General features: G+C 36.9%; 1 protein-coding gene across 1 annotated transcript; it reads right to left on the bottom strand.

Annotated features, from left to right (window-relative positions):
* LOC109829253 (uncharacterized protein YuxK) lies at window positions 1-13338 on the bottom strand (the record flags this gene model as incomplete). Its single annotated transcript, XM_020396436.1, has 3 exons — window positions 1-541; window positions 4131-4244; window positions 13164-13338. Coding segments are annotated over 3 exons (525 nt in total), but the record flags the coding sequence as incomplete, so codon positions are not given.

The following is a 13344-nucleotide window of genomic DNA, read 5'->3' as shown; positions in this document are numbered from 1 at the left end:
TACTGAGAGAATACAGCTTTTATATACAGGAAACAGTGAGTATTTACATTTCATAGAACCTGGTACCTATAATGGCCATTTTGCATATTGCTACCTAAAAGTTCCTCATGGTTGAACATAAACTGCTTGAGTTATTTTTTACATCACTCTGATAAAAGATGGCAAAATCAAGCGAGCGATATCTAAATATTTTATTCTAAGGTAAAATCAGTTACCAGGTCAGGCTCAATTAATCAAATCCCCTTAATCTTTGCAAAAAAATATATAGCAAGACTAACTCGTGAGGTTGTAAAGTAATTGAGAATTCAAAAGAAACGGCTATCTCCATCACCACCACCAAACATTTCATCCCTGTCGATAAAACGTTGAAGTAGTTCTTGGTCTTGTTTCATGATGATGCATTCATCCTCCTTTCCAAACCAGTTGTATCGTCGCTTCGCAACATAGTCGTAGACTGCATCCCTCAACGGGGCAGGGACCACCAGCAGCGCACTTAGAGTTGAGTAAGGAAATGGCAAGTAGGAAGCAATTTTAAGTGCAGCTACATATCAAAGTACTGGAAGCATTAGTTTCTGAACAATGAAATGAAAATGTAATAATTAACTAAAATGGTTCAGTCACTTTTCAATGAAAAACTAATAGGTTCATTGATATGGTTTCATATATGTTTGCCCTTTGCATCTGTGAGTGCGTGCTTGTGTTTGCAGATGTGTCTGTACACAGAAGCCTGGTAGTATAAGTGAAATGAAGGATAATGCTTTATTTGTGCAAGTGTAGCAATGCATTGTATCATTTCAAACCAATTAAGCACTTACTATGCTTATTATACACATTTTACTATACCTCTATATTTCAACCGATTCATACTATAAAGGAAAGAAACATGAAAGGATAATGTATGAACTAATGTGAGATTAACAAAATAACTGCTTCCCAATAAACCCCGGAAGCTAAAAATAGCTAGTACATACAGAAAGAACGAAATAAGTTTAGGTTACAAACCCCAGAGATGGCTAAGGGGCACCACCCACGCACAACCTCGGGTATTCCAGAAAATTAATGATTTGCTAACAAACAATCATTAGAGACAATTATCATACAAATGGATGAGTAGGGATCATATTGTAGACCAGTCATCATCAATGAACAGAACGTGGACCATGGTCAGCAAAACATTCACTAAGAGGAGCCGGTGAGAGTGCCTCCACAGGCTCAACAGAACAGGGTGTTTTTCTTATGGTCATGCTAGCTTTAAGGAATGATAAAAACAGTCCACAAATACAGGTAGAGGGACAAATTTTCAAAACCGACCCATTTCATGATTTAATTGCAAAAAACGACCCGTTTCTATTTTATTTATAAAAACCGACCCAGTTGGTTGAAACTGGGTCGGTTTTTGAAAAAAAAATTCCCAAACTTCACGGGAGTTCAACTCCCGTAAAGTTTTGTTATGAGAAAAAACTTCACGGGAGTTCAACTCCCGTGAAGTTTCGTAAAGTTTTTTTCAAAAACCGACCTGGTTTCAGCGACAGTGCTGAAACCAGGTCGGTTTCTCTAAATAAAACAGAAACTGGTCGTTTTTGGCAATTAAATCATGAAAAGGGTTGGTTTTGAAAATTTGTCCTACAGGTAGAGATTTGACTAAGTTTGCATTTATCCCTGCAAACTGCAGTCAGTCTAAACATTTATCCCTGCAAACTGCAGTCAGTCTAAACTTGGAAAGGAAGTTCATAAAAAACATTAAGGTTCTGTTCGAACTGGGGACGGCAAATCTGAAAGGGTTTAGCTGTTTGTGGATGGTTTGTGCAGTCAGCTTGAGGGAAGGCTGGAGCCAGAGGGGAAGAGAGAGAAGGGCAACAGGCAACTAGGCAGCAGGGATAGGGCTAGGCCGCTAGGGGTCTCGCATCAGAAGCAAATCACATGCATCCATCAGCTTTCATCAAAACCAATTATCTCTAATTCATCTCAAAAACTGAAAACACAAAGTATTTATAGTGTTATATGTAGTGAAGCACGTGTTCTCAATCTTTATGTATTATGTGTCAAGAACACAAGATCTAAGAGTGAACTAGCCAAACAAAATTCATGCAAGATGATTCAAGTCACTCAACTAAAGAAGATTTTGTTTCACGAAGCATCCTTAACCTTGGGGGGTTTTCCTCATAACCCCCATAACTTTCTTTGTCCCATAATAGCCCCTAAACTTGTGGACTTGCAGTAACCCCTCCACCTATGATTGGCAAGTAACTGAAATTTCTGTGAGAGAGAAAACCATGTTTAGTCATTTGTCATTTTTACATGCAACCTAACCCCCCTCGCCACAATTGAGAGTTTTCTCTCTCAAAAACATTTTATTTATTTGCCAGTTACTGGTAGGGTATCTGATTTAAAAAAAAGGTTGAAAGTTCAGGGGGTTTGAGGGACACCCCAAAAGTTTAGCGGGTTTTGTGAGATAAAAAAAAAGTTCAGTTCAGGGGTTTTGTAAGATAAAAAAGTTCCAGTGGGTTATCTGCAAAATCCCCTAAAGTTGAGGGTTTTTTTTTTAAATTAAACTAAATAAGTAGACTAAATTCCAACAATGGACAAAAACGACTATTCTAATCTAAATCAAGTCTTCAATACTTTCTCCGAGATCCTCTGGAATAGGTCTTGTAGACATGGATCTCCATCAGTAATAGATCATTTATTGTTCAATATTAAAGACATATAAACTTAAGATGATACAGGGATACTATAGTATACTTGAACAATGAAACTATTTTGTGATTTTAGCATTTGGACGAAACTATAATTACACAATACGCCGTATGTAGCAGGTTGTGGCACACACAACTCGTTAGGTAGAAAATTTGGATTCGGTATGCAAGTTCCGTTAGTAGGTTGTAAATTTTTTTTGGATGCACTTACAGTTTTCCAAAGTGTATAGTAGAAACTTGAAACTAGAAAGCTAATTATGCATTTCAATATTTTTTTTCATACAAATTACTTGAGTACTTCTTCCTTATGGAATTGGTTTTTTTTTTTCCCTTTTCACATAGTTCACATTTGGATCATGATTTCATTTCACGTTATATTAACATAGGTATTTAGTTCTAATAAAATAATTGAGGTATTTAGTTACAGTAAGATAATTGACTCATATATTCTATTGTGCGTCTCCCTCTACTCAATTTCACACATTGTATTACATCTTGCACATGTGCACTTAAAAGGACCTTGTGTCCTGGATAACTGTCAGTGTTACGCCAATTTTGAGGAATCAATTAGTGTGCCAAAGGGAATCGGTTCACAGATAGGGGGGGTCCTGAAAATCGCACAACTACAGGCAAAACACAATTGGATAACCAATTTGTTTTCCATTGTTTCACAACAAATTTCTTAGTGAAAAATCCCAGGCAAAAAAATACTTCTCAGGGATCAGTGTTGAAAGAGAGATTCTTTTATGACCTATAAGCATAGCGTCAAGAATAAAATGTTGGTACATATATACATTGACAATGTTCTCCAACACTTAAACATTCCATAATACATTTGTAATATGTGTTCACAATGATATTTCTTTTCAAACAACACAGTGTTAATTGATACTACCTCGATGTTTGTCTACAGATCTTTGGTACATACTCTCAATTTGAACTACGGTAGGGGACATGGTACGCTTTAGGTTCATTTTTATATATAGGAACCTCAGGTTTTGCAAGAGTCAAATTCAAGAAATATGTTAGTTGATATCAGCAATGGTAAAAGAACCTTGAGAATCATGTTGCATATTAAGGTATGCATATTGTATTTGCTTAATTTCTTTTGTTTTACGTTTTTTTATTTTTCTTGAAAATTTTTTTTTTCCAAAATTTAACTAGTTTGAGTTCTAAATCGGGTCAACGGAGTTGGCAAATTAGGCCACGTTCCATCGTGCTCCAGTTTGCTAAAATTCACCAATCCAGACTATTGAACCAATTACGCGGTTCGCTATAGAACTTACATCCCCGACAGCTATGTGCAGAACAGATATAGAAGTCCAATAAACACCCCCATAGGGGAAGCCAGAAGTAGCTTTCTCATGGAAGATGTGACTTTCTATGAACCGGTAACACAAATTCCAGACTAGAGGGAAGGTGTAGTGCACTAACCTGTGGATCCTGCATAGTATGCATCGGGGCCTTCAATGAACAGAAAACGTTTGAGCACATCTTCANAGAACTTGATCTTTTCATGCTTGTCAACTTTGATTAACCATTTCACTCCTGCAAGAAACATATTTTTGATATAGAATTCAACCCTATGACCAACAATAGTTGAATCTTAAGCAAGCAGCTGAAACACAGTCTGAAAAAGGTGACTCCCAAGAGGATCAATGGAACTGGATTGTTAAAAATATATTAGTAGAGAAGCACTAAGAATGCAAATCTGGAGGCATTCTGAAGAGAGAATATAAGGCTGTGAACCTGTGAATGTTGTATGTACCTTAAAGATTTTCACAGATGATAAGATCCAACAATTTATGTCTTACTTGATCATTAGTGATTGAGAGGTCAGAGATATATCTTTCGTCGACAGAAAAAGAAAGAACATTTCATTTATAAATAGATTATCAGACTTGTATCTTCAACTAAAATCACAACAAAAATCAATTAATGCCCCAAACTCCAAACAAATGATACAAGGATTGAAGCTCTATAAATTAGCTCAGACCTATCTTTCTAAGTTCATAATTCTGATATATATCATAACAGCCAGAAATCAGAGCTTTAAATACGGCCATGAACAATATTTGAAATAAAGAAGATTAAAGAAGCTGAAGCAAAAGAAGACTGCATCACAACTAGAATCACCAAAAAAATATCAATTTATACCCCCAAACAAATGGTACAAGGATTGAAGTTCTATAACTTGATCAGAATTATCTTCCTAAGTTCACAGTTCTGATATATATCTCAGATTCTAAAAGAGCAACAAATCAGAGCTTTAAACACGGCCATGAACAGTATCTGAAATAAAGAAGATAAAAGAAGCAAAAGAAGATTGCATTATCTGATTCAAAAATATATCTATACTCAAAGCAATATGGAAAAACATAGATAAAACAAGTGATTAAGTTTATTGAGTTGAAAGATTGGTATTATGTTTTGTGCCACTACTACGCCTCAATTTGCCTGTAGATTCCACCTCATAAGGGTTTAAACCGAAATTTTCACACTGCTAGGCCTACATGAATGAATGACAGGAACATATTATTTGCATTTTGAGAAAATCAATCAATGAAAAACAAGGGGGAAGGGGGAAGATAGAGATGGTGGGGAAGAGGACTGGGATAACCAAAATTTCCGCAAATAATAAATATGTGTACATAATATGCAAAGTCAATTATCAAATGTGAGATGGATTTATGATAAACAGATAAATACATTATGAACAATCAAAGAAAGTTAATAAGATGAACTTTTCAAAGATTTTGACAAATGCGGACTCTAGATTTTGTTCACGCACTAGGTTTCATACACTAGTTTTTAAATGTTTTGGTACAGCAAGCCGTCAAAGATGTTGAATAAAGCTAGCACAAACATATCTTTCAGATAGAAATAACACAAAGTACTCTATCTTTTAATAGAATTTTCAGAATTGATGTCAGATATGTCAAGAAGACTACATAATGCAAGAACAACAAAGTATGAACTTTGAACAACATGACTTGACTTGAGAGTGAAATATAAATATGAAGAGTGCAAGTGTCTCAACTGGAAAATCATAAAATTCCATTAGTATGGGCAATTTTTCCTACAAAGCCAAGTCAAAAATGTATACGGAAGACCTTGTGTTGTCATTGTTGCATACACTGTGGTGGAAGTCAAAGAACAAAGAAAAAGAAGGTATTTGCAAATAAAATATGAAATAAATAACAGGAAATACCTAACTAGATAAATTGAAAGCTTTATTGCACATAGACACGCTGTAGTATCACAAGTTGTAACTTATCATCCACGTTGTTTGATTTTGGCAGATGGAACCTGAGGATAAATTGTTTACTTTTTTTTTTAACCAAGACTCACTAATTTCACCAAGAGGTAATATACATCAAAATTTCACCCATGGTAAAAGAGGGAAGGGTCTATTTGCCAAAATCATACAACATCGGTGATATGTTACAAAGCCCGAACACCTCCCCGCAAGTGGCCTAATGGTTGGAGCTTGGGACCTTGGCTCAAAAGGCCAAGGGTCAATCCGTGTCTATGGCATTACAATCCCCAATTTCTAATTATTAGGCATTGCAATACTTGTGCTATTTACCAGGGTCTGAACTGTTGGGACAAACCCAAGGCCCAATAGAGCAAGGTCCCGACGAATAGTAGAACAGAAGTAATAAAATAAACACACAGATTTACATGAAAAAACCCCTAAATAAATTTAGGGTAAAAATCACGGGCAATGACAGAAGAAATCACTATGACAAAATTTAGGAGTTTACAATCTCTCTCTTTACAAGGAGAAACTCTCTCTTTATTTTTCTCTCACTCTTCTATATGTGAAGATTAGAATTGTTGTTGGATGGTTTTCTCCTGAAGACTTTTGGGCCTATTTATAACAGCTGAGAAAATACTATTCATAATTTTATAATTTTTTTACTGTGCCAACCTTATGGTGCCTGCTTTCCACTTTCGGTGCCATTAAGTTTTTCAGGGTCTGTCATTTTTTTTTATTGTAAAAAAAATACAGCTGACAATCTTCCACTTCCACTTGAAGATTTGATTGAGTATCAATCATATCTTCACACTATTCTTTTTATATTGTCATTTTCATATTGCTTAAGTCTCTGACAGACCACAAGAAGATCGACACCAAATAAATTTATCAGTATTAACTACTTTTGTCAAAAAATCTACTAGGTTATCTACGGTGTGAATTTTTCGCATATCCAATGTTCATTCTTCCACTTTCTCACTAACGAAGTGGTACTGAACTCGAATATGCATTGTCTTTGAATGAAAGGCTGGATTTCTTGCCAAATGTAAAGCACTCTGACTGTCACAAAATAGAGAAATCTTTTTTTGTTCATGTCCGAGTTTCTTTAGTACCATCTTCAACCATATCGCATTTTTACTAGCTTGTGTAGTTACTACATATTCTGCTTCTGTTGTTGAAGTAGACACAACTAACTGCAATTTTAAAACCCATCTTACAGCTCCACTAGCAAGTGCAAACATATAGCCTGTGACGGATTTGCTATTATCACGATCACCTACATAATCGGAATTAACATATCTATTAATAATAAAATCTGATCCCTCATAACATAATGTAATATTTGAGGTTTTCTTAATGTATCTTAGGATCCTCTTTGCAGCATTTCAATGCTCTTTACCAGTATTCGTCGTGTATCGATTAACCACTCCCACTGCTTGTGCAATGTTTGGTCTTGTACAAATCATAGCGAACATTAGACTTCTCACTGCTGATGTATACGATACTCGAGGCGTCTCCATCCTCTCTTCATCACTGCTAGGACTCATACTGGAGGATAATGAAATTAACAGAAAGTAGGGTAGAATTAACTTACAATCTTGCATGTTAAAACGTCGTAAGATTTTCTTCAAATAAGATTGCCAAATCTTCCTATTAATTCTATCTCGGTAAATTTACATCCCTAGAATCTTGTTTACAGATTCTAAATCTTTCATATCAAATTTCCTAGTCAACTGTGCCTTTAATTCTTTGATACGACCTTTGTTGGAGCCTGCAAAAATTAATGACAATTAAAAAAATAACGTATTTTTTTGACAAGATTGATTGTCAGCCATATTTTTTGACAATTTAAAAAAATGGCAGGCCCCGCAAAAATTAATGGCACCAAAAGTGGAAAACATGCATCGAAAGGTCGGCACAGTAAAAGAAAAAATATTATAAAATTATGAATAGTATTTTTCCAGTTGCTATAAATAGACTCAAAACTCTTCAGGAGAAAACCATCCCAACAATAATTCCAATCTCCATATACAGAAGAGTGTAGGCTGTCTAAAAATCACAATAGATAGCTTATTCAAACAAGCTCCGACAACGGAGGTCACAATCAGACGACTTCCCAATCACTGCATCCGCAACTCCACAATTGCCACAAACGCGACCTCACTTCTGAGATGATTGATCTTGATGGCTGTGACAACAGCATGGCTAATATTATAGCAACTATTAGAGATGCTGATGAGCAGTGGGACGATTTCAGAAATAAAAAGTTGGACTCAGTTGGTGAGTTGCTTGATAGAGAGCTATGGGCGAATATTCATCTTTAAGACACTATGGATGTTGATTCCCGTCTAGCTCCTACAACGAAAGATACAATCAAATAGCTTTCGGGTCGATGATCGAAACATACAGTCGAATAGTTGCTGGGTAGAGAGCTATGGGCGAATATTCATCTTTAAGACACTATGGATGTTGATTCCCGTCTAGCTCCTACAACGAAAGCTACAATCAAATAGTTTTCGGGTCGGTGAACGAAAGTTACGAATGGAGGGCTGTTCACATAGATCGAGAAGAGTTACAATTTAACGACACTTCTGACGATTGATGAAAAAACTCTATTCAGCAGTCTTCACAATCTACAGTGAAAGTTACAATCTGACGACTTTCACACTCCACAACAGCTAAAGCTAGGATTATTGAACAATGGTCCTTGTAACGCTCTACAGAAAAAGTTACAAGTCAAATGGCTCCTTCTGAAACGCGGATGTCATCCCCGCGTCACCAATTTGGAAAATGACGATGACCCTCGCGTCGACAATTGCGCAAGCCAAACGCTGAGCGACCGCTCGCGTTCAATGGTGTTCAACCAACAGGCGACCCTCGCGTCGACAATGCACAAGCCAAACGTGAGCCGACCCTCGCGTTCAAATGGTTTCAAACCAACAGCGAGCCTCGCGTCGATAATGCACAAGCCAAACGTGAGGCGACCCTCGCGTTCAATGGTGTTTCAGCTACACCCAACTTCGCGTCTCAATTCAAAGAACACGAAGTTGAGTTCTAAACGCCAGAATGGGCATTTGACTTATTCAAACATAAGTCGAACGGTTTCCAAAACCGTTTATCCCACGTTATGAGGGGATTTTCACCCACGTAGGAGCAGATATAGGGTCAGTTACAACCTCTTATCCCCTATAAAAGCTCAACGAACCCAACAGAGCAACGGGTTGGATTTTTGGCATCTGAAACACACAGGTTGGATTCAAAAGATCTAAACCATACAGGTTGGAGATTTTCAGTTCTCAAACAAACTCGACAGAGTTAAAGGATCGGATTTTTGATAATCAGATCAGAGGTTGGATTCTTTATCATCAAAATCACTCTGGTTTGGAGATTCGGCAACGACAGCAACGAAATCCTCGAGATAGGGTTTTTGAATCAACCTCAGAAGATCAAATCTGAGAGGATTCTTCGACAACAGCAAAAAAACAGCTTGATCTTTAACCGAATTTTCGGTTCCAAACAACTCTATTCACAGAGTTCAAACTCGTTCAGAGTTCTTAAACTCATTCAGAGTTATTCATAAAACTTTCCACGAAAGTTCATCGCTTCCCGACGAGATAAAGACGGTCGGATCGTCAACGGAGAGCAAGTTCGACGCAATCAATCGCAAGGAAGCACTCCATCGCTGCCAAAGAAGAACCCAGTTTTAAACAAAGGGGAAAAACCAAATTCGTTTTCCTCTCTTTTGTAATCAAGTTGTAACCGAGATCAAAGGAATCAAAAATCACATTTTCTTTATTCTCTTCTTTGTAATTTTCCCTACATACAAAGAGTAAGAGAAAAATAAAAAAAGAGTTTCTCCTTGTAAAGAGAGATTGTAAACTCCTAAAATTCCTAATGAATTTTTGTCATTGTCCGTGGTTTTTATCCAAAATTCATTTAGGGGGGTTCTTACGTAAATCTATGTGTTCATTTTATTACTTCTGCTCTACTATTCACTGAGATCTTGCTCTATTGGGCCCCAGGTTTGTCCTAATAAGTGGTATCAGAGCTTGATTTAGGATGCGTGAATCTACTTATTTTATGCTCTGTGACTATCACCAAAAGTAAATCCTTCACATCAGAAAATAAATTAGATTATCATTTACCCTTTGAAGGCGATGGTACTATTCACGAGTACGGTACTGTTCATAAATACGATATTATACATAAGTACAGTATTATTTACGGAGATGATTATTGTTCATAAATACAGTTACTGTTTACGTGAAATAGTAAGAAGTTATTGTTCATGGTAGAAGCAACGACGGTGAAGTTTAAACTTAAAAAATTCAACGGGAGTAATTTCTCACTGTAGAAGTTGAAGATAAAGGCTATCTTGAGAAAAGATAATTGTCTATCGATCATCGGTGCAAGGCTAGATGACATCACAGATGATAAAAAATAAAACGAGATGGACGAAAATGATACTGCTAATCTCTATCTGGCATTAGCAGATGATGTGCTATCAAGCATAGAGGAGAAGAAGACAACAAAGCAGATCTGGGATACTCTAACAAAGCTTCATGAGCCAAAATACATGCATAACAAAATCTTCTTAAAAAGGAGAATTTACACTTTGAGGATGGCGAAATCTACATTAATGACCGATCACATCAACACCCTAAACACACTGTTTTCCTAATTCACAACGCTTGGACACGCAATCGGTGTGAATGAACATGCAGAGCTTTTACTTCAGAGTCCACCTAACTCGTATGATCAGCTCATCATCAATCTCACAAACAATGTTCTTACAGACAATCTAGCTTTCGATAATGTTGCGACCGATATTCTGAAGTAAGAAAGTCGACGTAAAAATAAGGAAGATAGGCAGGCAAGTTCACAACAAGCGGAGACCTTATCGGTGACGAGAAGAAAATCAACGGAACGTGGTTCTAGTGGGAGTCATGCTCATGATAAATCAAAACAAGAAGTAAAAAGAATATCAAATGCTATAATTATGATAAAAAGAGGCACGTAAAATCGGAGTGTTGGCATTATAAGAAGAGTGGTGATAAAGTCTTCAGAACCATCAAAATCTCAAGGATGCATTGTAAGCACATCAGATGATGATAAAATTTTATACAGTAGAGCAATCACTGTTGATGAAGGCAGAAAGATGTTTGCTAATGTCTGACTTCTAGATCCAGCAGCATCATGGCACATGACCTCCCAGAGAGAATGGTTCCGCAAATATGAACCTATCTCAAGAGGATTTATATTCATGGGCAATGATCATGTCTTGGAGATTTATGATATTGGTACTATCAAAATCAAAATGTTTGATGGTATAATACACACCATTCAAGATGTGCGACATGTGAAGGGCTTGAAGAAGAATTTATTGTCTTTAGGACAATTAGATGAGCTTGGGTGTAAATAAGAAAAGATAGCTGCAAATCTATACATGCTCAACGGAGAAATCCTGTAGAAAGCTGATTTATGTGTGACATTAACTAGCAGTGGAGAAGAACAAACCATGACGTGGCACCGAAAACTAAGCCACATGTCAGAACGAGGCTTGAAGATACTCTCCAATCAGAAACTGCTTCCCGGACTTAATTCGGTAACTCTTCTATTCTGCGAGCATTGTGTTACAAGTAAGCAGCATCGGTTGAAGTTCAACACATCAAGTTCTAGAAGCAATACTATTCTAAAACTGATTCATTCTGATGTATGGCATGCACCGTCTGTAATGTGGTGAATCAATCTCCATTAACCACAATACAGTTAAAGACGTCGATGAAGAGGTGGACCGGTAAGCCAGCTGATTATTCCAACCTCCATATATTTAAAAGTGCAGTGTACGTAATGTACAATGTCTAAGAAATTATAAATCTAGATTTAAAATCCAAAAAATGCATATTCTTAGGGTATGCTGACGGAGTAAAAGAGTATCGCTTGTGGGATCCCACTACCCACAAGGTTATCGTCAGCAAAGATGTTATCTTTATAGAAAACCAACTACAAAGTGAAGAGAAAGAAAGTTGTTCAAGAAAGAACTCAGAAACTATAGTTGTTCAGATAGAAAATGATCAAAAATTTTTTAAAGTAACACCAGAACATGATGTACAAGAACCAGTCGAGTCTGAGGCTCCAAAAAGTTGAAGATCAACTCATGAGAGAAGACCACCGACTTGGCACTCGCAGTATATTACGGAGAGTAATGTTGCATACTGTCTTCTAACAGAGGATGGAGAGTCATCAACTTTCCATGAAGCTATAAACAACACATGCATTTTTGTAGATGACAGCAATGCAGGAAAAAATTAAAGCTCTCCATAAAAATAAGATTTGGGTACTTGTGTCACTACCACAAGAAAGGAAAGCTATTAGAAATAAATGGGTCTACAAGATCAAGTGAAATGGAGATGATCAAGTGGAGCGATATCGTGCTAGATTGGCAATAAAAAGGATAAGCTCACAAAGAAGGTATTGATTTTAATAAAACATTTTTTTCCTGTAGTTTGACTTACAACAATCTGAATAGTCCTACCTATGAGCGCTATATTTGCCTTATACCTAAAGCAGCTAAATGTGAAAACAACATTTCTTTATGGAAATCTTGAAGAAGAAATTTATATGCTCTAACTAGAAGGTTTCTAAGAAAAAAAAAAGAAAATTTAGTTTGTAGATTGAACAAATCTCTGTACGGTTTAAAGCAGACACCGGTCTAAAGCAGGCGCCGAGGTATAAGTACAAGAGATTTGATTCATTCATCATGAGCCTTGGATACAACAGACTTAATTCAGACCTTGTTATCTTATTGTTGTATGTTGACGACATGGACTGCAAAAGGAAGGCCCCGGGCCTCGGGGTTTACTTGGCTGGTACTAAGCCGAGGTTCCCCGCACCAAAAAAATAAAATTGTACAAAGCCCGACACCGTATGGGGTTTATGTACAGTTAACCTTTAGTAAAATACTGAATAAATATGAAAAACAGTCTAACATGCAACACTTGTAGCTATTTGCACACAAAACTTGTTGCCTAAGATCTCCAATCTTATTCAGATACTATATAAGCGTCTTACATCAGGCCTGCTCTCAAATAAATGTAAATGCGCACGAGCAAATCAAATTTAACTATCTAATTCAAATAATATAAAAATATCTCTCATATGGGCATTGTACCAAACACAAAGCAGGCACACCAAGATTATTGTACCTCGGTGGCAGAGATGGCATACGCCGTCGTAGATGACGACCCTCGGTTGGAGGAGAGTGGGGAGAGTCGCGAGCTTGGCTTGAGAGCGATTGAAAGTGTGGTTCCTGTAGATGTCGGCATCGGCATCAGCATTATCCCCTGCTAAGTCTCTAGCGGCGGTGTTTGAAGAGAAGGACGAGGA

Source organism: Asparagus officinalis, chromosome 1 (assembly GCF_001876935.1).
Source record: "Asparagus officinalis chromosome 1, Aspof.V1, whole genome shotgun sequence".
Taxonomy (NCBI): Eukaryota; Viridiplantae; Streptophyta; class Magnoliopsida; order Asparagales; family Asparagaceae; genus Asparagus; species Asparagus officinalis.
The sequence above is the reverse complement of the archived record's forward strand: the minus strand, read 5'-3'. Positions and strand labels throughout refer to the sequence as shown.